Genomic DNA, 22,712 nt, shown 5'->3' on the forward strand with positions numbered 1-22,712 from the left:
CTGCAGTTTAACTTTAAACTATTCTGTCTTTAACATGACTACAAAGGTTTATTCGTCATTAGCTGCCTGGGGCTCTGTCCTTAATTCTAGATATCCCAAAGAAGATGAACTTTGTTTAAATTGCATTTTTCTATACCTAGAGCTATTGGCTTTATAGTTCCCAGAAAGTGAATTCAGATACTTGATCTGGTTCCTTGATCTGGATTCTTTTGTGTTATGCTTACAGATTTCTCTCTAAGTATATATAGTTAGAGAGACAGATAGATAGATAGATAGATAGATAGATAGATAGATAGATAGATAGCTTAATAGATAAAATTTCACACAGCTCAGATATAATTTAATACCATGTTTGTTTGTTTACATAATTGAACTACTTTGGTTGAACTTCTATTTCCTTCTTTATTTCCTTTTGAAAATGTTATACAAATAATGGCAGTTTACAAAAAGTAAAACCTGATATAACTTTCTTCACATACTTGGCTGGGCTAAATGTGGATTGTTTATCAAGATATCAATATCAATTATGTTGTTTTATAAGCATGATTCACATGTTAATAGTATTTCAAGACAAGCCAGTTAAGAAATGTTTGAGTACAGATACTGGAAGTGATAATGTTTCCCATAGGTTTCCAAGTGCCTTCATTTAAATGTAGATATGTGTCACTACATTAACACTGTAGTTGGACTGTACAAACTATAGCATTCTGGTTAAAAGAACAAGTTCTGATACCAGACTTGCCTGGATTACAAATCTTCATGTCCTGCATTCCTCTGGGCCAGTGCTTCTAAGTTTTCCAATTAAGTTTCTTCTTTTGAGGAACAGAGATGATTCCTACTACCTGGGTAATAACACTAGTTAATATATAAGGTGCCAAGCGTGTTGTGTCACAGGTAAGCTTTCTTAAAAAGCAGGTATTATTAACACAGACAATTACTAGCACAGACTTTTTCCTCTTTTTACAATTGCTTACCGACTAAAGTCTGGGACCTCAACCCACGGCACACGGTCACCAGAATCACCTATAAATTTATCAAGCAAGGCAATCAAAAAGTTCCAGGCGTATCTTTTACTAAGAACTCGGACTTTGAATTGGAAGACCTGACATGACAGTTGCTCTTCGACCTACTTCCCCAAAGGTCGCCAGCGCATTTAAATGGTGTGCTCCCTGGAGTGCAACAAGATAAATGTATGCCGAGCGCTCCCTGTGGATTCTCAGTGCGCGCCGCGGTTAGAGGCGCCAGGTCTCACCTGTCCAGGTGTCTGCGGCACCTAGGCGATCCGGGACGCTTGGGCCTGGCACCTGGGGAAAGCTTAGTTGGCTGCTGGGGGGAGGGCTCCCCAAAGTCACAGTTCAAGGGGCTCTATTGGCTACGGTGGGCGAAGAAGTGCTGCCGCCTACCCCACCCCCACTTTCTCAGGGCGCTCTGCTCCGGGGCACTGACACTTGGAAGACGCCTCCAATCCCCTCCGGGCGCCACGCCCGCCGCCGAGAAATAAGCGAGCGCCCTGCAGCCCAGGTAAAGCTGCCACTCCGGCTGCGAGCGGCGGGGCAGCCAGTTTGCGCGCAGGGCGCCGACCGAGAGCCACTGCGTTGCCATGAGCGCGCCCCGGGACATCGGCTCCTTCGTGGTCTGGGACTATGTGGTGTTCGCCGGGATGCTGCTCATCTCGGCCGCCATCGGCATCTACTACGCCTTCGTGGGACGCGGCGAGCAGACCTCCAAGGAGTTCCTGATGGGCGGCCGCAGAATGACCGCCGTGCCTGTGGCGCTGTCCCTCACCGCCAGCTTCATGTCGGCCGTCACGGTCCTGGGCACCCCATCCGAGGTCTACCGCTTTGGGGCCATATTCAGCATCTTTGCCATCACCTACTTCTTTGTGGTCCTCATCAGCGCGGAGGTCTTCCTCCCGGTGTTCTACAAACTGGGGATTACCAGCACCTACGAGGTAAAGAGTCAGGGTAGGCTGCAGGCTCTTGGCAGGGATTTATGGGGAGCAGACACGCTACTGTATCAAAATCTCTCCCTGTCCGGCCTACCATCTCCCCGCCATCCCCTTTTGGGGAGAGGTGTCCAGGAAAGGCTGGGTAGTGAGGGAGAGGACTTGCAACTTACTCTCAGGAGTGAAAAAACATGCTTCCCACCTAATCAGTGAGTATTTCCGACCTAATCAAAGAGCATTCCACCAACTTGGTCTAAGGTTCTTTGGCCTTTATATCTTGGATTCTTAGCCAAGGGGAAAGGTTTTAAAACTTTTTATGGGGGGAGGGATGGAGAATGGTGTGAAGTCTTAGCTCCTCCTCCCTGAAGCCAGTCCCTGTGTTCCAGGTCCTGGAAACTGGGTTTCCATGATAGTTGAAGAATTGGCACGTTCCTCGCCTTCCTGCTCCCATGCATGCCCCCTGCACAGAGGGGCAGGAACCCCAAAAAGCTTAAGATGCAGTATGTCTCAGTACCCACCTTTGAGACCAGATCCTCCCACTTACTACCTGGGTAACCTTGGTGGACTTGTTTAACCTTTTGTGCCTGTTTCTTCATCTCAAAATGGAAAGAGTAATTCCACCTATCTTATTCAGTTGTCGAGAGGATTGCTTGATAGGAAGCAAGCGTAACGTTAAGAAGAGTGTCTGTAAAGTGCTAAGTAAAGAGAACATGCTAAGTAAATGTTGGCTGTAGCTGTTGTGATGATGGTGGTAGAGGTGGGTATCTTGGGATCACTATAGGAAATTTCCACTGCAAGGATCTTAGCTCCACCTTCTCTCTCCATGGAAAGATGATTAAGAAAACCATTTTCTTGCGCCGCAGTTTCACCGCTTATAGGTTTTCCCAAGGTGTCGGTAGGAAAGAGCTTTGCAAAGATGATAGATGTTTGATTTAGTTTAAAGAATACTGAATGGAAGTTTCAGGGGAAGGGTAAAAGCTTGGAGAAGTGGTGGTGTCCACTTCAGTGGCCCCAGTGGTCTCCTTTACACAGGCACTAACCCATGAGCTTCATGAACCAACCTGTAGAAGTTTCTTCTCTAATAGACCATTATCCAGAAGACTCTGAACCTTAATCCTTAACCACCACCTATGTCCTTGAGTTGAGGTATATTTGCTCCAGACCAGAGCCACTGAAGGCACTTTCCTAAGTGAGGCTGGTTCAGCTGGCGCTGTGGATGGGGCCACAATGACGTAAGTATGGGTGACAAACTCCCTGGGCTCCAGGGACATCACCCAGGGTGTGGCCGCCCCTGGGATAGCATTGCCTTCCTGTCTGGTCATTGTGTTTGGGAAAGTCCAGTCATTGCCTCAGAAGTGAGCCGGATGGAATTGCTTAACAGGGTTTTGCTTAAAAGTGGCAAACTGTATGCCTGAAGCTAAAACTCAGTCTTCACTCATTTTTTTCCTCCTTATAGTGTTTTGGAAAAACAAGTAATTGAGCATTTAATGATGATGAGAAATCAAAATTCCATATTCTTGCTTCTTTTTAAAACTAAAGAAGGTGGGTAATACTGGCCCCACGTTCCCTGTGGCCATAGGAATCCCATTTATACCCACTGCTCTCTCTTCCTTTTAGTTTCTATTTTGAAGTCTCATGGTTTCCTTCTTATTGTAGAGAAAGCTACGTCTGCACGCGTCTTTGCCAAAAATGTGAAAGGGAAAATGGACAGGGGTAAAGGGCGTTCTTGTACAGAGGGAGAGGGGAGAGAACACATTTCTCGGTGGACTTGAATATTAGAAATTATTAGTATATGAGTAGCTGACCAGCCTACTCCTATTTGTCTTACCTGACGGCACCTGTAGCCTGTGAGCTCTGATCTGCTGTTAACCAACTCCAAAACTCAGGAGCGGTTAGAAGAATCTGGCAGGAGGACTTCAGTCCCCACGGGTGAATGCTGCTCTCATGATCGCTGACCCATGTGCTTCGGGGCAGCTACTTTAACTCAACCAGAAACAGATTTCCCACATGTTTCCAGTGGTGGTGGCTAAGTTAGTGTGCGGCTAAAAATGGCGAACAGTTAACATGAACTGAATGCTTAATACGTGCTGGTTGCTGGGATTCACGTTTTTTGTACATGATCTGAATCGATACTCCAAACAATTCTTCTAAGGAAGGTAGTGTGAGGGCCCCATTTTGCCAACAAAGACTCAGGGTAAGTGAAGCTGCAGAAGAGAGCTAGAGGCAAAGCAGACACTTGCCTACGGCTGTGCAGTGGTGCGTGCTGGCTGCTTCTGAAGGCCTCTCAGTGAGTCTGTTAGAGCCCCAACAGCTTCCTCACAGAGCCAGTGCAGAAAGCACAGAAGGCACAGGACGAGTGGGTTGTGGTCACTACTGGTGGGCACCTGGCAGTGGGGCCAGGGAAGTTAGACAACATGCTATGTCCCTGACAACTGGTCATGACAAGCAAGTTCTTGAGGAATAGTTTGTTTATTTAATGCTGAGAAGTGGAGCTCCCTCCACAAATTAAGAAGTTCAGCACTGAGTGATATCCTGGATTCTTGCTCAAGAATGAACTCCTCTGTTTATACTTTGCCAGCTAAACCTGACTGTTCAGAACTATTTTTGATATCTGTTTCTCACTACCTTTATAGTGTAATACCAATAGGTGTTTGACAACTTGCACATCCACACATGGGAAGTGTAATTCTGGAATCCAGTATCATTCACCACTTCTTATGGGTGTTTCTGGACCTTGTAAAATCTGTGTCTTTGAGTTGCCCAGACTGTAGTTTTCCTCTATTCAATGAAAGTCTAGGTGTCCCTAAAGTTTGAAGAATTTGAGATTTCCAACATGACTATAGGCAGCTACTATATTCTATAGTTTGTCTAGAAATCTGAGAGCTATTCTTTGAGCTTAATGCTCAGGGACTCTGGTTTCTCGTGGTCTCCAGGTTTTCTTTAGCAGCCCAGTAACTACTGATAGCTGGAATCAGGGTGGATTTCTTGTCTCAATCTTGGTCAGAGACAGAGTTGGTCTTCTGTGATCTTACATGCATAGATTTGTCTGGATCCAGCCAGTCTTGGGGGGAAATATATAACATTACACATTATATATGTATATATTACTTGGCTTGATTTGCTACATTTTTATCACCATCACACATTTCTCCTTCATTTTCTTTAGTACTGTGGCAATTAGACACATTTACATAAAGAAGGCAAAGAAATTCAGCTTGTGATAGGGGCAGAGAAACTGGAGAGATGGTCTTCTGTGGCAAAAAGCATGAGAAACCTGATGCTGAAGACATGATGTCCAAAGATTACTAATTTTGTCACTCATACTCACTTCAGCCTCCATGAGGAGATGCTGGAAGATGAGGTGCACACCCTCTCACAAGCAACTCCATGTTTCACAACTGGTACCTCTTCAAAGACAAGATGGTGCTGGATATGGGCTCAGTCAAGCATGGGGGTTCTTTGCATGTTCACTGCCAAGACCAGGGTCTGTTACTAGAATCAAGTGTTCCAGTATTTCTGATTATGGGATAAAGGTTGTCAAAGTCAAGAAGTGAGACCGTTGTGATGATCACATCACAGGGAAGGTGGAGGAGGTAGAATTTCCAGTGCAGAGGGTGGACATCATTGTCAGTGAGTGGATGAGCCACTACCACTTCTACAGGTTGATGCTCACCACCATACTCAAAGCCCAGGAAAAGTGGCTGGCACCAGACAGCTTCGTTTTCCCAGACTCAGCGTGCTATGCATGTCCACTGCCAAGGACAGGCAGTACAATGACTGTAACATCCACAGGTGGAAGAACATGTACAGCTTTGACATGTCTTGCATCGAGGATGTTGTCATCAAGGTGGATGTGGTGGACCCCAAGCAGCTGGTCCCCAATGGCTGCCTCCTAGAAGGGATGGACATCTACTCCATCCAGGTAGCAGACCTAGCCTTCCCATCCCTGTTGTGCTGGCAAGTGAAGCAAAGCTACCATGTGCATGTTCTGGTGTCCTATTTCAACATCAAATTCACCACTGATACAAGAGGACCAGCTTCTGCAGCAGCCCCAAGTCACCATATATGCACTGGAGGCAGACCATGTTCTACAAGGAGGATATCTAACAGTGAAGATCATTGTGTGAGACCTTTGGCCTGTGACCCCATGTGACCTGGACTTCACCATTGACCTGGACTCCAAGGGCCAGCTGAGTGAGCTGTCCTGCTCCACTGACTACCCGATGTGCTGAGGCAGCACCGGTTTCTCCCACCCAGGGTTTTAGGCTGCTTCAGGCTGCCTCTTCTCTCTTTGCAGAAGGGGGTTTGGCTGTGTTTTTCATAACTTATGTTTTTAAATGATTGTATTTATAACAATAAACCCTTAACTGGGGAAAAAAAAAACTGACTTGGCTGATTTAAGAAACAAAAAAATTATCAGAAGCCTAAGGAGTATCTCCTAGGATGGAGAGAGAAGCTGAACAAACAGATTGAAAAGGATGGAAGCCAGAATACAAGACAGGGCAGCCTCTTCAGGCCACACTGTTGGGATCAGTCTGCCCCTGCTCCTGTCACTTTCTGTCTTTACACCATGCCTCAAAGTGTCACACTAGTATTTGTGTCTATTGGGAAGAGAAGTTGATTGACAAGGTTTGGGTCATGTGGCTACCCCTTGGTCTGAAGAAGGCAGGCACCTTGGTGAACAATTCCATCACATTGCCTATAGTGGGAAAAGGCTGATGCTAAGTGAATTAGAAGAAATATGTGGTGGAGATACCAAGAGGAAGGGTAAGGGAGAATAGCACTTGGTCCATTCTAAAAATGCAGAATATAATTCTGTTTATATGATGTTCTGAAAAAGGCAAAGCTAGGGATGATGGACACATCAGTGATGGTCAAGGTTTGGGTAAGGGGAGGGTCTGACCAAAGAAACAACAGGAGAGCATTTTCTGGGGCATGATGTAACTGTGTGTATTTCTGTAAGTGATGTACTGTATGTATCTAGATAAGGCAAGAGGCAATTTTGCTGTGTTTAAATAAAAATATTAGTACAGTAGAAATATAGACCATAAATCTGAAATGACGTTGCTTTAAATTTCAACCCCCTTACTTCTTAAGCTGCTGGTTTTAAAAAAAGTGTCCAGAGGTTTCACATATTAACAATCCTTCCCTTTTTTTTTGGAAACAGTATTTGGAACTTCGATTTAACAAATATGTTCGTCTCTGTGGAACAATTCTCTTTATTGTTCAAACCGTAAGTAACTCTGCTCATTTATTTTATCTTTTTTTTTTTTTAAAGATTATTTATTTATACAAGTACTGGGTACAGTCAGAAGCGCGGGAGGGTGAGAGAATTCACCAGAGCCAGAGCAGGGAAGAGAACAGGCAGACTGAAGAAGTACACTGCTGATGGGAGCAGCGGGCGGCAGGAGAGGTCTGCGCACCATGTGGGACCCTCGCCTGTGGCCAGGGATCGAACCGGCGCTGCAGAGGCTGCGGGCAGCTTTGCAGCCCAGGGCTCAACCACTGCGCCACCAGGGGAGGCCCTGCTCATTTATTTTATCTTTTGCCATCAAAAATGTTTTTAGTTATCAAGGCAGCTGAGCCAGCTTATCTGGTATACATATGAGAGATAAAAATGAGATGTTGAAAATAGGAAGAAACAACAAAAGAAAAATACTTGTCACTGCAGCATTAACCGTGAAGTACATAAAGCAGTGTTTTAAGCAACTGCATTACTTCTTGAGGAAAAATCATGATTAAAGTGAACAGTAAATGTTATATTGATCAAACAACAATTATATCCTTTAGGAAAATATATTTTCCCCTTCTCCCACCTTCCCACATTCCTGCAACAGTGACAGTAAAGGCATTATTGAGGTAAAAAGATACTTGAAGGAGTTGTAGTAACTGGTGGTAAGAATTGTTAACAAAGGAAAAACAAATATGTTTCCTGGTATTTTTGCAGCATGTTGAGTAATAGGTACGAAAAAACCTACTGATGTAGGAAGACATTAGGAAATAATTTTCTCTGTTTGAAAGCTTTAAAATGAGTCAGTGTTCTTTATTAAAATTGAAATGTAAGACTCAATTGAAGCCTGCACTAGGTGTGAAACAACAGAACCATGTACTCCGGAGGAGCTTTTACAGTCAAGAACACAATCCATTTATTCAAGAATATGCAAATACAGATGTACTAATTCACAGCAATGGAAAGCAGAGATTTGTCAAGCCGTCAGTGACAGAGAATGCTCTCCACCTAGGCTGCTGGAGGTTGTCAAGAACATTTTTTTTTGTCTTGTCATTTATTTTTATCTTCTTGGCAGCTAAGTGCTTTAGAGATTGGTTTTATAATAGCAGTCTAGGAAGGAGTTTTTTTTTTTCTCCTCCCTATTTATTTATTTATTTTTAGGATTTATTTATTTATTTATACAAGCACTGGATACAGTCAGAAGTGTGGGAGGGCGAGAGGATTCACCAGAGCCAGAGCCAGGAGTAGAACAGGCAGACTGATGAAGTACACTGCTGAGGGGAGCAGCAGGCGCAGCAGGAGAGGTCTGAGTGCCATGTGGGACCCTCGCCAGTAGCCAGGGATCGAACCGGCACTGCAGAGGCTGCGGGCAGTTTCCCAGCCCAGCACTCAACCACTGCACCACCGGGGAGGCCCTCTTCTCCCTATTTATTATTCCATTTCTCCAATCAAAGGCTACCTATGCATTTGCTACAGAATGATAACAGGCCTTTGTTAATTATTTACTTGACTCCATTTTATAATTTTTAAATAATAAAACTTTAATTATATCAGTCCTTAACAATTACAGATTAAAAGGAAGGAGTCCTTTGAAGTCTGATAGAGTTTCTGATGCAGACTACAAGCTGAAGTTGTAGCTTGTATTCTTTTGCCAGCTCTCTAGACCCTCTTTAGATCGTTGTTGGAAATACAAAGAGAAATGAAAATGGTGTTAAGTGTGAGGAAGTTGTCCTGTAATATATATTTGTTAAATGTATGAATGCAAAATGATAAGTAATATGAATGATGAAATGTAGTTTTTGTTGGCCTTCACGATTTTTAGTGCAAATTCACACTTGTTTAATTAAGGGCCTGCAAGCTTTTAAAACAGTTCCCCAAATTTTCATTTTTCCCAATTAATTATGCAGTGACTAATAAGAGTTTGAAGGCATATGAATGAGGGGTCATCCTCTTTTAAATTTGTTTTTCTTACATATTTCCCTTCCTCTCTCCCTCCCTCCCTCCATCATTTCTTCCCTTCCTTATTGTTTCAATCAAGGAAGACTGACTTCAAGCTTGAGTTTATGGGTTTATGGCTATCTGCACCAAGTACCACATAAAAAGTTCATATTTTTACATACATTTTTTAAAGGTTTATTTATTTATGCATACAAGAGCTGGGGTGCACGCCAGAGATGCAGGGGGGTGAGAGGATTCACCAGAGACAGAATGAGGAACAGAACTGGCAGACTGACTGAAATACACTGCTGAGGGGAGCAGCAGGCGAGACAGAGAGGTCTGCTGCGCCATGTGGGTTTCCTCCCTGGCAGGCTGGGGATTGAACTTGTGCTGCAGAGGCTTCAGATTGCTTCATAGTGCTGTGCTTAACCCCTCGTGCCACCAGGGAGGCCCTAATTTTACATAAATTTTATATAAAAGAGTTTCATAACTTATGACTGTACTACATACAGAAAAGAAGAATCAACTGTGTTTCATAACATTTTCAAGTTACAAATTTTATTAAGTTTATCGAGTATTAATTCATAATTGAGGGCCTCCCCAGTGGCGCAGAGGGTTGAGCACCGCACTGTGAAGCTGTCTGCAGCCTCTGCAGCACGGGCTCGATTCCCGGCTGGCCAGGGAGATGCCCACATGGCACGGCAGACCTCTCCTGTCTCACCCGCCGCTCCCTTCACCAGTGTATTTCGGTACATCTGCCTGTTTTGCTCCCCACTCTGTCTCTGGTGAATCCTCTCACCCTCCCGTGCCTCTGTCCTATACCCCAGCTCTTGTATAAATAAATCTTAAAAAAACATAATTGAATTTATAGAAAAATATCCATATTTTATCTATGACTCATAACATTTATTTGGTTTTCTTTTCCCTCTAGATTCTGTATACTGGAATTGTTATTTATGCCCCTGCCCTGGCCTTGAATCAAGGTACATTTACAGCAATAATCACATGTACACATTTTATTGTTCATTTTTAATAGACCTTATTCTCTTCTTGGGAAGATGGGGTGATGGAGGAATGCTTCCAGTAAAGTACATTAACTTGAGGGGGGGCATGTTGAGTTCATTGTCTACATTAACAACTTTTTGGGGTTCCTTGATCAGTAGCTCCAGAACATTTGTAGATTAGTAGAAGGGCAGAGCTCGCTGGGAAGTGAATCCCTGGGATATGCCAACTAGCCATTCTCTATTCCTTCAGAAATAGTCTAAATCATGAACAACTATACATCCGCCCTTCGTGGATATAACTTGGGGCCCATCCCCTAGAGGAATCTGTGTTATTTGGCTCAGGTTCATTGTAAAATCTGGTAAGGAAAGCTTTTCTTTTCCCAACCTCTAATGTGGTTCAAAATGCAAGAGAAAGAAATCTGTGTGACTTGAAATATCAGATTGCTGCTGGTGACTAAGGGACAAAAACTAGAGTATTCTTATATGCATATGTAAGATCATTCTGATCAACAAATTTATAAAAGCAGTAAAACTGATAGAGTTTATTGGGGCAAGGTACATGCTAGTCATGTCCTTAAGCAGTCTTGGGGAAACCCCACATCCTTTGAATTCTTATCAGCAACAAGTGAGTATCTCTAAACAATTCTTTGCAAGATGGACAAGTGGACCCTGTGATGGGAAGACTATGGTGCAATTCCTGGAGTCATTGTAAAGTGGAAAACCCCTGCTAACTCCATACTCTAATTTCTCGACTTCGTGATAGATAGCATTGATCACCAAAGTTTTTAAAGTACCACAGTATTATTACAAAGAAGAATTCCTTTATATAGTATACTCTTGAATTCTGAGTGTCAGCCATGTTTTGTGTCGGTAACACCAACATCTTGAGTGGATTGTTTCATATGTAAAGAACTGAGCTGTAAGTTCAATAAGTTACCTATTGGAGTTTATTGTAATTGAAGGTGTTGGCTTTATGGTTTTAAAGTGCAGTTGTAGGGTAAAAAAGATCTCTACCTTCAATCTGAAGAAATCGAGGACTCTGTTCTTTCAGTTTATTGAGCCACTCCCTAGGAGCATATTGACACTCAAGGGACTGCATTTTGACCATTTGAATTTTAATTGAGTGTTTTATTGCTTATATGTATATTAAAACACAGGCAAATTAAGTATACAGCTGAATGAGCTTTAGCAATCATACACACTTGCATGACCACCATTCAAGGCAAGATGTGGAATATTTCCATCATCCAATCCCAGAAATTATCCTTGTGCTTCTTTTGTTTTTAAAAATTAATTAATTAATTATTTAGTTAATTGTTCTATATCTTGAGGTAAAGTTGGTTTACATCATTGTATTTGTTCTAGGGGTTATAGGTACACATCTTTGCAAATACATGTTTTCACACCATGTCCACCACCAATGACCTAATATTCCTACACCACACTCCATTGGGTGCACCCCTTTCCCTTCTGGTTACCTCAGTTTTGCAGTCAAATTTCAAGGGCTTATTACTGGTTTATTTTTATCTGACCCTTTGTTTTGTTTCTCTGCATTACACATACAAGTGAAAACATTTGGTATTTGCATTTCTTCTGACTTGTTTCACTTAGTATTATCCTCTCCAGTTCCATCCATGTTTTCATAGCTGAGTAGTATTCCATTGTATAGATATACCATATTTTTCTGGTTTTCTTGTCTGTCCTTGGGCACTTAAGTTGTTTCCATAATTTGGCTATTGTAAATACTGGTGCAGTGAACATGGACACACACGCACACACACACACACACTCATATATATCCCTTCAAATTGTGTTTTTGCATTCTTCAGGTAGATATCTAGGAGTAGAGTTGCTGGATTATATTGTAGATTACTTTTACTGTTTTGAAAAACCTCCATACTGTTTTCCATAGGGCCTGGAGCAGTCTACATTGCTACCAGCAGTGTCCAGGGTTCCTTTTTCTTCACATACTCCTAAACACGTGTTTCTGGTTATTCTTGTCAATATGAGATGGTATCTTATTGTAGTTTTGATTTGTGATTCCCTGAGATAAGTAATGATGAACATTTTTTCATATGCCTATTAGCTATCTCTTTATCTTCTCTGGAGAAGTGTCTAGTTAGCTCTTCTGCCCATTTTTTGATTGGTTAATGATTTTGTGAGTCGCATGAGTTCTTTATATATTTTGGATGTCAACCCTTTGTCAGATGTATGACATGCAAATATTTTCTTCCCTTTAGTAAAGTGTCTTTTTGTTTTAATGATTGCTTATTTTACTGTGCAGAAGCTGTTTAGTTTGATGTAACCCCATTTGTCAATATTTGCTTTTGCTTCTCTTGCTGTTGGGAACAAATTCCTAAAGACATCTTTGAAGCCAATGTTGTAGAGTTCTTTGCCTTCTTTCCTTCAATGTATTTCATAGTTTTGGGTCTTATATCCATGTCTCTAGTCCACTTTGAGTTAATTTTGAGGTACAGACCAATTCAGAACATCCATGTTTTTTTCTATGAGTTTAGGCAGATAGTATATTTTCATTTCATCTGTGGTTACCAAGTCTGTGGGACATGGAGTTGTTATCTTTACATTTTAAAGAGTTGTAATCTTCTTCTCCACTTCTTAGATAAATGGCAATAAATTACATAGCCTTTTTCCCCCTTGGTCCTAGCATAGTAACATGCACCTTGTCTTTCAAGTCTTGATAGACTAGTGTGTTTATTTCAAACCATGATGGCAAGTACTATTTAACTCTTCTCAGTCTGGACAGCCACATCATAACATCAAGCTGTGTTTTTGGTGGGGTTTTTTTTTTTTGCCTTTTTTTTTTTTTTAAAAGATTTATTTATTCATTTACACAAGAACTGGGGTACAGGCCAGATGCGCTGGAGGGTGAGAGGATTCACTAGAGACAGAGCGGGGAACAGAACAGGCAGACTGATGAAATACACTGCTAAGGGGAGTAGAGGGCACAACAGGAGAGGTCTGCCACGCCATGTGGGACCCTCGCTGGCCGGCCAGGATTGAACTGGCGCTGCAGAGGCTGCAGACAGCTTCACAGCGTGGCGCTCAGCTGCATGCACCACCAGGAGAGGCCCTTTTTTTTTTTTTCTTTAATACAATATAAATGCTTTCTCAGATATTTAAATTAGCCATGTTGGATCTGTGTATGGTGTCGAAGGGTAGAACTCAAATAATTTTGTGTCCCTTTTGTTCTGGGACATTCTGTTAGGTTTATACTTCATTTTAGGCAAGTGGGATGCCCAATAACTGATATAGCTTCTCCTGGTGATTTGTTTGAAGTGTACCTTTTTAATGTGTGTTTCACAAGAATGCATGCTTTTTTTTTCCCCTTCCAGTCACAGGATTTGATCTGTGGGGCGCAGTAGTAGCCACAGGAGTGGTCTGCACGTTCTACTGCACTTTGGTATGTCAGTCATTATTTCTCCTTTTGCTCTACAACTTGCTTTGCAAAATTGAAAATTCCACTAGTTGTGCACTGCAAACTGGGTTGTTTTTATCATTCTCTTACTCCTCCCTTATGTAGTGTAAATTTTTGTAAGGAATATTCAGTTTGGAGTAAAATTTGATTCTATATGGAACATTGATCATAATGATGTATTTTTCCTTCATCTAAACCATTGCAGTGGTCCCTTATATTGTCTCTTAATTCATTTTTATCAATATCAGGTTACTACAGTCGTGCTAATAGTCAATATTATTCCTTAGCTTGGAAACCTGAGAAAAGTCCTGTTGTCTATAAGCAGGAGTAACAGTAGATATTGGTACCATTTTGGCTTGGGCACCAATATTATCATGGATATTGGTCCTTTTTAGTGGTGCAAGTCTTATGGCATCCCTAATATCCTAGGTATTAACTCTTTAGTTGCTAGAGCTTTTAGAAGATAAAGTCCTCAGGAAGAGACTGCTTTAGACAAGGTCATAGGGAACTCTGGTACAATATATGGTAAGTTTGTGGCTATAGCTGATACAAAATAATTTTAGTGTTTCAACAACTGGTATGGCCATCTGGGTGCATACTGGTTGAGTATCAACCCTGTCTATAAAATAAAATCTATGATACTCTATTTTACCATTTCAGTGTGAATTTTCTTCCCCCAGATTTCCCTGTACCAGTCCACTTCATTCTAAAATGTGTGCTTGGACTCTTGGCATGCCATGTGCTTTGACCTCACTGTGCTTTTCCCTATACTGTTTCCTCTGCTTGGGGGACCTTCTATCTTTGCCTCTGTTTATATTTGAAGATTTGTCTTAAAAGCCACCTTTTCTTAAAAAAAAAAAATCCACCTTTTCTTGAATGTCCTCCCTACCTGTATACCTCTCCCTTTTATTTTGGCCAAGCTCCGTGTTTTCATCTAGCATCATGTATGAACGTGTAGATGCTTTAAAATGTCTAATAGAAGCATTAACCTACTTTACTTTCCCCTCAAAGGGTGGGCTTAAAGCAGTTATCTGGACGGATGTTTTTCAAGTTGGTATCATGGTGGCTGGATTTGCATCTGTAATTATACGGGCTGTTGTGGTTCAAGGTGGAATTGACAATATTCTGAATGATTCCTATAAAGGTGGAAGATTAAACTTCTGGAAGTAAGTCACTGTTTATCTTTTGAATACTAGAACCACCCATTAGCTTCACCTGGGCATCATTCCACTCCTTAGCTAGGGCATTTTAATTGATAGCCGTTTAGACTATTTGTGGAGAAATGGTAGTTTCTCCAAAGCAAACCTGTGTTGCTCTTACCAGAAACAGAAGGAAGGGATACCAAGAAGTAGAAACAACCGATGACCACTCAGATTGCTCCCTAGTGGGCTAGGTTGAGGGGAGAGAGTGTGGAACCAATTACTTTTCCATAAGATAACTTTCACTTCATACAAGGGATGTACATATCACATAATTAAAGTGATCACTTACATGTCAGTATGAGATTCTTAAAAGGTAAGAGATCAGACCTTTTTATGACCTTTACTTTGAGAGACATTAGCCATTAAGTAATCATTAAAACCTTATTGTGTATCCCTTGTTATTCTGATATATTTTGAGACATAATAGGCAAAATATCTACTCTGGTTGAGATAAATGAAGAAAAGGATTTTGTGTTGGTGTTTTCTTCATGGTCTGTCGTTGGTAAATGTATTGTGCACAGAACCACTGAATTGTGTGTTCTAAATCTTGTTTTATTTTTCCCAGGTAACTCATGAATCCTTTAGGGTCTTGACTTCCATTTACTAATATAGTAGCTATTTTGTGGGTGAAAAGGTCAATGCCCTTAAAATTTTAATACTTTAATATTAAATGTTACAGAATGCAGTACAGGCCTTCATATTTCCATAGGAATGTCAAGATAGCATCAATCATAGTATTTTATTTAACTGTTTTCAAAAAGATTTGAAATGGAATTGCAGAATTTCATAAAGTTTCCATGAAGCCCAAATTTGTAGACATTTTTCAAGCTCATATTATGTATCAGAGATAAATAGACTCATTAGTTCCAAAGGTATGTATTAAGAAGGTACAGAGGATTCATCAAACATGGAAGCTGAGCTTTCTTTTTAATAATATTTTGAACTTAAGCACATATCATCTAGTGACTTTTTCCTCTTAGCATTTAGTTTGTGCACACTGCATTTTAAGAAAGCATAATTATAATGACATGGCTGTTTTAGAACATGAACTAATTGATTTAATTGAATTGACTTATTGAGTTAGAATATAAATTAGGACTATTAATATACATGTACTAGGAGTGAAATTATTATACATAAAATGTATTGCTTTTGTTTCTTACTTAGAAATACCCCCCTCTCTTCCCTCTCTCTCCCTCCTCTTCCCCTGCCCGCCCCCCACTTCTTCTCTATCCCTATCCCACTCTCTCCCTCTAGTTTCATGTTCTTCTCTGATTACAGTATGGCAGATTTGTTTAACCATTTCCTAAGGTCATGGGAAAGCAATTTTTATAAATGTTCAAAGTGATTACAGCATTCATTTTCCCTTGATCCTATTAAGAACTTTTAAATCTCTGAAAGTATCCATTTTTATTTATGAATTAAACTTAGGAATAGTTTCAATGTTTCTATTTCTTTAAAATGTATACATATATAGAAATTTCTACGTGTAAAAATATATAATTTTTTTAGGTTTTTTTTTTACTCATAGTTCAGATTTGTTTTATGTTTCTTTTAATTTAGTTTTGATCCTAACCCTTTGCAAAGACACACATTCTGGACAATTATTATAGGAGGGACCTTCACATGGACCAGCATTTATGGTGTCAACCAATCCCAAGTACAGAGATATATTTCCTGTAAAAGCAGATTCCAAGCAAAAATGTAAGTTAATCTGTGTTTATGAATCATTAATAACCATCGCATGTCCTTATGGAAATTCATATACCTACTTATAAAAGAATCAAATAGAATTAACAGGTACTTTTTGTTTAAAATCAGATATTTGAAAATGCTACATGAATTACTAAGTAAAACAAATCTCATCAAATAAATAGGTACTTCTTGTGCATATGTTTGTATAAAGAATTATAAGGAATAAAAGTTATAAATAACGACTCTTGTGAAGAAACTTAATATCAAATTAGGAAAATATATGCAGGTATGTGAAAAATAAAATTGCACTAGACAGGTATAAGAGTTATGTGAAACTGTATAAGAGGAAATGTTCTACAGCATATATTGTGATATGTACTGGGGTATTTTATTTTCAGACAGAATCATGGGTTCTGCTCTGATGCTTGCTGCTTGAGAGATTCTGGGCGAGTTACTTAGTCTTTCTAAGCTTCAGTTCTATATTTTTAAAATGAGCATAAAAAAACATTATACTTCACATGGTAGGTAATGGATGTAGCTGCTTGATGAGAGAAGTGTTTACTCTTTCTTTAATTATTAAGGCTTTGAATTAATGACTTTAACATTACCAATATCAGTAACTGCTATTTAGCAAGTATTTATTACATGTCAAGCACTGTGCTATGTGATATATTCCATTTCATTTAGTCTTATAACTCTATGAGGTAGGCATTGTTATCTCCAGGTATAATGAAGAAACTGAGAATTGAAGAGGTGAAATTATTTGCCCAGGGCCACATGTGGTAGGACCAGGATTTGTACTCAGGTTCCAGCACAACTGTGTAAACCTTTGCACTCTACTGGAGCATGTATTGTGTATTGTAAAATGAGCATTGTTTGGGATGAGGTGTCCCAAGACGTCACGTTTGCCTTTCACACTTAATGGATGGTATTACAAACCACACTTTAATGAGTTTGATGAGTAGCTATGTAGAGGCTAACAGTGTTTAGCAGTTTATAATTGCATTACTTTCAGAAGGAAAATGAGTAGTCATTACTGCTCTATTCACTATTAAGATCTTTATTAACTAAGAAGACCTAAAGCAGTACGATTAGATGTCCATCATCGAGCTAGCAATGCCCTTGGAACTATGACCAAGAGCATACATTCCTTAAATGGGAAAGCCTCTTCTATTCCAAATATTTCCAAACATATTGTTGATTGACACCATAAGTAGGAAGTTAGGCCAAAATGAAATAAGTAGCAGTTTTGGTAACCAAAAGATGATGTGTTTTTATTGAGTATAGTCATGAAGGTATTTCTGTTTATTTACCAAGTTTCCTAATCTTTGGAGTAGAAATTACAGTGGTCATAGCTGCTTTGTTATTTACTCTTTTAGGTCTCTCTACATCAACCTCCTGGGACTCTGGGCAATCCTTGTCTGTTCAGTGTTTTCTGGACTCGCCCTATATTCCAGATACCATGACTGTGATCCTTGGACAGCCAACAAAGTGTCTGCACCTGACCAGGTCAGTACCATGCTTTCTTACACTTGCGTTAATGACACCCACAGCTTATTAGTTGGGAGGAAAGTATTCCTGTTCTTGTAGAGAAACAGAAAATGTGTATAATATAGTCATTTTGTGATTTAAAAGAATATATATTATCTGTAGTTTGCATCATGAAGACTACAGGGAGTTAAAAAAATGTTCCAAATGTATCTATCCTGTACTTGGTGCCCAAAACAAAATAGAACTACAAATCCTACCTTTGGACTCCTTGTCAAAGAATGTATTTGCAGGGTGGGGGGTCTTGCGGGAATATACCATCATTTTTGAAAAAGAACTAGGTTTCTTCCTCATTGGAGGATTCTATTTTTTTTAAGATTTATTTTTATTTATATAAGAACTGGGCTACAGGCCAGCTGTGTGGGAGGGTGAGAGGATTCACCAGAGACAGAGTGGGGAGCAGAACAGGCAGACGGACCGAAGACACTGCTGAGTGGAGCAGCTGGGCAAGACAGGAGAGGTCTGCTGCACCATGTGGGAATCTCCCTGGCCGTCCAGGAATCGAACCCACACTGCAGAGGCTGTGGAGAGCTTCACAGCGCTGTGCTTAACCCAGTGCGCCACCGGGGAGGCCCCTGGTTCTATTTTTGTTTAATAGTCAGTGAGTGAATTCAGTTAACATTTCACTGGGGCTATGCAGCAATAAAACAATTTGTGTAAGATCAGTTCAAAACCTTAACCTGAGGGGAACAATGTGGTGTTTCTGCAATGCTCTGTTGGAACTCTCCCTGAGGAAGCAGAATTAGAGCCCAGAGATAGTCTTACTATTTTTCTGTTTTCATTAATATTACCTTATTGATTCTACCTATACCTGAGGGGCCATTTGGAATATGAAATATCATGCCAAAGACTTTTAAGAATGTTGATGATTGTGTAAAGGATTTTAGATCTCCTTATAAACACCAAGGCTGGGAACTTTACTTTTGCTTAGGTATAGGATAGTGCTTGAAGTTAAACTTTTAGGAGATCTTTGGAAAACTGGATCTCAGTTTAGTGGAGGGAAATGCTATTCTCTTTTATGCAAACAAAGAATTTGTAGGATTAGGGAAAAGAAGAAAACATCCTGAAACAATTCAAGACAGACCCTTGCTACAATGGAGGGTATTCTTTCCTATCCCTTTAGTAAACTATTGTTAAATGAAATCAAAGAAAGAGATAAGATAGGGTATGTCTGTCATCCACTCTACACAAAGGGAGAAAGAATCAATAATGTTTCAGTGCAGATGAGTGGATATTTTGCTTCCTACTCAGCTATAAAAAAAAAAAAATGAACTCTTGCTATTTCTGGAAAGGTGGATGGCATTGGAGAGTTTTATGCTAAGTGAAATTAGTCAGATGGAGAAAGACAAATACCAGATGGTGTCACTTGTATGTAAAACATAGGGGAAAAAAAACAAAGGGCTAGATAATGCCAAAACAATGACAAATTCTAGATAAGAAAGTGGGGGAAGGGAGAGAGGACAAAGTAGAGAGGGAGCATAACGGATTATGGTGGAGGATTGAGGGTTTTGGTGGTGGGTGTGGTGTGGTAACATCACCTTTAAAGGTGGTGATCTACATCTAAATCATACCCAATTTTGTAAATCAGTGTTACCTGAATTTATAAACAACACAAACTCAATAAAAATAACTTAAGAAAAATAAAGTTGGTATTAGAACTTTTTTTTTCAAAAAACAAGTTTCTAGAATTTCCTGAGGTTATTCTCCACTTATCATTATGTCTCATACTATATTCAGTTATAATTACACATTTTCATTCCATTTCATTCCATTCTATTTTTATACATTTCATTTCATTTCATTCATTTCATACACAGAGAATTGTAAATTATTTCCTTTCAATTGATTTATTTTTCCCAAACAATGAAAATAGCAATCTTTTATCCATTATTATATTCCACATAATATATTAAGAGATTTACATAGGTTACCTAATGTAACTGTTTTTTAAAGATTGATTTATTTGTTTATGCATAGAAGAACTGGGGTACAAGCCAGAGGAGCAGGGTAGGGGGTTGAGAGGATTCACCAGAGACAGTGGGGAACAGAACAGGTGGATTGATTGAAATACACTGCTGAGGGGAGCAGCGGGCAAGACAGGAGAGGTCTGCTGTGCCATATGTGGGTTAGCTCCCCAGCCGGGGGTTGAACTCAGGCCATAAAGATGATAGCACTAAGACTTAACCACTAGGCCACCAGAAGGCCCCTAATTTAACTTTTATAACAACTCCGTGAGGTTAGCATCATCCCTCTGTTGCAGATGAGGAAACTAAAACTCAGGGAAATTAAGTAACCAGTCCCTCCTCTGTCTGAATCCAGAGCTTGTACCCTAAATTACTGATCTATCCCTTTCTTTATTAGGAATTTAATTTTAGATAACTGGGAATTATAGTTATGTGGAACAACTCCCTTCAGTTCTCGAAAAACACACAGTAAATGAAACTTTATTTATTTTACAAATAGTGAACAAATAGTACTGAGGAGTAAATTTTGGAATTTTGCAGCTCATGCCTTATTTTGTATTGGACATTCTACGAGATTTTCCGGGACTTCCTGGGCTTTTTGTGGCCTGTGCTTACAGTGGTACTCTAAGGTATGAACTATGACTAATAACACATAATTTCCGTATTAAGGTCTTTCTTTTGTTATTGATTAGTTTGAGGCCTAAAGTAGAGTTTTGGGCTTGGTCACGGATGGCCACTGACTCCTTGTAGTCCCTCTGTCTGACCTCTGTCTGACCGCTATCTCTGTGGACTTGCCATCTATTATCATCAGTCCCACTTTCAATTGGTTCATTCACCTTTCCTGTGGAGTCATAATAATGATGATCAATTGATGGTAGCTTTTACCATTATTAAAATTTGGTGCTTACCTTCTTGGTTTAAAATAAACATGTGCCTAAAGCATGATCAAGTGGAAGTTTGAATTAAAATCTCCTCTTTACATACTGAATAATATATACTGTTCAAAGAATCTTGTTTTGTGATTGAACTTATTCATTGCACTTTCTTCCTGTATTTGCTCCAGGGAATTCTTATTATTAACATGCACAGTATATGTTAATGACAATCCAGAACATAAAATATTATTGCTATTTATGACCCGCTACTGATCATGATATTTAATGAGGAATTGTAACACTTCTTCCTATATACAAAGAAAAATATGTTTTGAAGTCTTTACATAATAATACCACATAATGTTATTATACCATATCTATATTTCTTTTCCAGAGACACTGAGAATTAATTGTAAAATGGATGCAAGATTGCATTGCCCTTTATTGCTTTAAGTCTATGGACATTGCCGGAGTCATTTTTGAATGACAACAGCTTCCATAAAGAGAATGCTTTCATCATTAAAAAATAATACAGTAGAATTTGGCTACCTTTCAAAAGTGATCATTTGTTCATCCCTTTCTCTTCCTACTTAAGGTGTTGTTAAAGTTAAAAATATTACCAATCAAAAATTTATTGTCCCTTACAGTACAGTATCCTCCAGTATTAATGCCTTAGCAGCAGTAACTGTGGAAGATCTAGTCAAACCTTACTTCCGTTCACTGTCGGAAAAGTCTCTCTCCTGGATTTCCCAAGGACTGAGTAAGTTTTTGTTTTCAAAATCCTATTTTAACTTTGAGAGATGGTTTTTTAGAGATACCAGAGATTATTTTCCAGGGAAGCTACAGAGCATGGGCTCCTGAGTGTGCAGGTCGATGCATGCCTGTGACTGATGCAATGATGGCCTCATTGCAGTCAAGACTTGGGAGCCATCTCAAACAATTCATTGTTAGGGGACCCCCAAGAATGACTTCCAGGTATTTTATTTGCTTGTTCTTTCCTATCTTCTTTTTTTTTTTTTTTAGATTTATCTTTTATTTATTTATGCATACAAGAACTGAGGTACAGGTCAGAGGTGCAAGGGGTGAGAGACAAAGTGGGGAACACAACAGGCAGATCTACTGAAACATACCACTGAGGGGAGCAGCAGGTGAGACAGGAGAGGTCTGCTGTGCCATGTGGGCCAGATCCCTGACCAGGGATTGAACTCATGCCGCAGTAGCTGGTGATAGCTTGATAGTGCTGTGTCTTTAACCCCTAGGAGGTTAATTCCAGGGGTTAACCCCAGGGAGGCCCATTCTTTCCTATCTTCTTCATATCCCAAATATCTGTTATAATTTTTAACCACAGAACAAAAGTCAACCCTTCTTCTTTTCAACTTGAGTCCATTTAAGTTTACGGCCATACCACCCTGAATACAACCAATCTCATAAACTTCACTCCATTGAAGAAATATTCTTCATTAGGATATTCTTAGGAATCTAGAGCCACACTTATTATGTATTCCCGAAGAATGTGCTTTCAGTTCAAGGTCCACTGTCTGTGTGCATGAAATTGAAGAGAAAGAAACAGAGCATTATGATTTTTAAACTGTCTTGAGACTGTCCCAGAGATGATCAATAAAATTGTACCAGGAATCCAAACATTCTATTCATATAATTTAGAGCATTATTAGGAATTAAATATCAGATTAAATGGAAAGATTCAAGGGCTGTCAGTTCCCAGATTTCCTAAATGTAATATCTGAGTCAAAAAAAATCTGGCAAAATGGGAAGGAAGAACACAGAGGATATGGTGATGGTTCACAGGTGATATGGTGGTGGGAGAACCATGGGCACTACAACAATGTAAGAAAAAAAATTTAATTAAAAAAATCT

The 22,712-nt window shown here is 39.9% G+C and overlaps 1 protein-coding gene and 1 pseudogene across 1 annotated transcript in view; both read left to right on the forward strand.

The window, feature by feature from the left end:
- The first annotated feature begins 1,541 nt into the window (after positions 1-1,541).
- The window catches only part of SLC5A8 (solute carrier family 5 member 8), a 33,304-nt gene continuing 12,133 nt past the window's right edge, over positions 1,542-22,712 (forward strand). Inside the window, exons 1-9 of the mRNA XM_037513786.2 lie at positions 1,542-1,951; positions 7,113-7,178; positions 10,045-10,096; positions 13,471-13,538; positions 14,565-14,719; positions 16,319-16,459; positions 17,830-17,959; positions 20,503-20,591; positions 21,485-21,597. Coding sequence (XP_037369683.1) covers positions 1,601-1,951; positions 7,113-7,178; positions 10,045-10,096; positions 13,471-13,538; positions 14,565-14,719; positions 16,319-16,459; positions 17,830-17,959; positions 20,503-20,591; positions 21,485-21,597 — 1,165 coding nt within the window. The 5' untranslated portion in view covers positions 1,542-1,600. The remainder of the gene's footprint in view (positions 1,952-7,112; positions 7,179-10,044; positions 10,097-13,470; positions 13,539-14,564; positions 14,720-16,318; positions 16,460-17,829; positions 17,960-20,502; positions 20,592-21,484; positions 21,598-22,712) is intronic.
- On the forward strand, positions 5,155-6,177 carry LOC119248135 (protein arginine N-methyltransferase 1-like; annotated as a pseudogene).

This window comes from Talpa occidentalis, unplaced genomic scaffold (assembly GCF_014898055.3).
Source record: "Talpa occidentalis isolate TD23 unplaced genomic scaffold, MPIMG_talOcc4v2.1 talOcc4.16, whole genome shotgun sequence".
Lineage (NCBI taxonomy): Eukaryota > Metazoa > Chordata > Mammalia > Eulipotyphla > Talpidae > Talpa > Talpa occidentalis.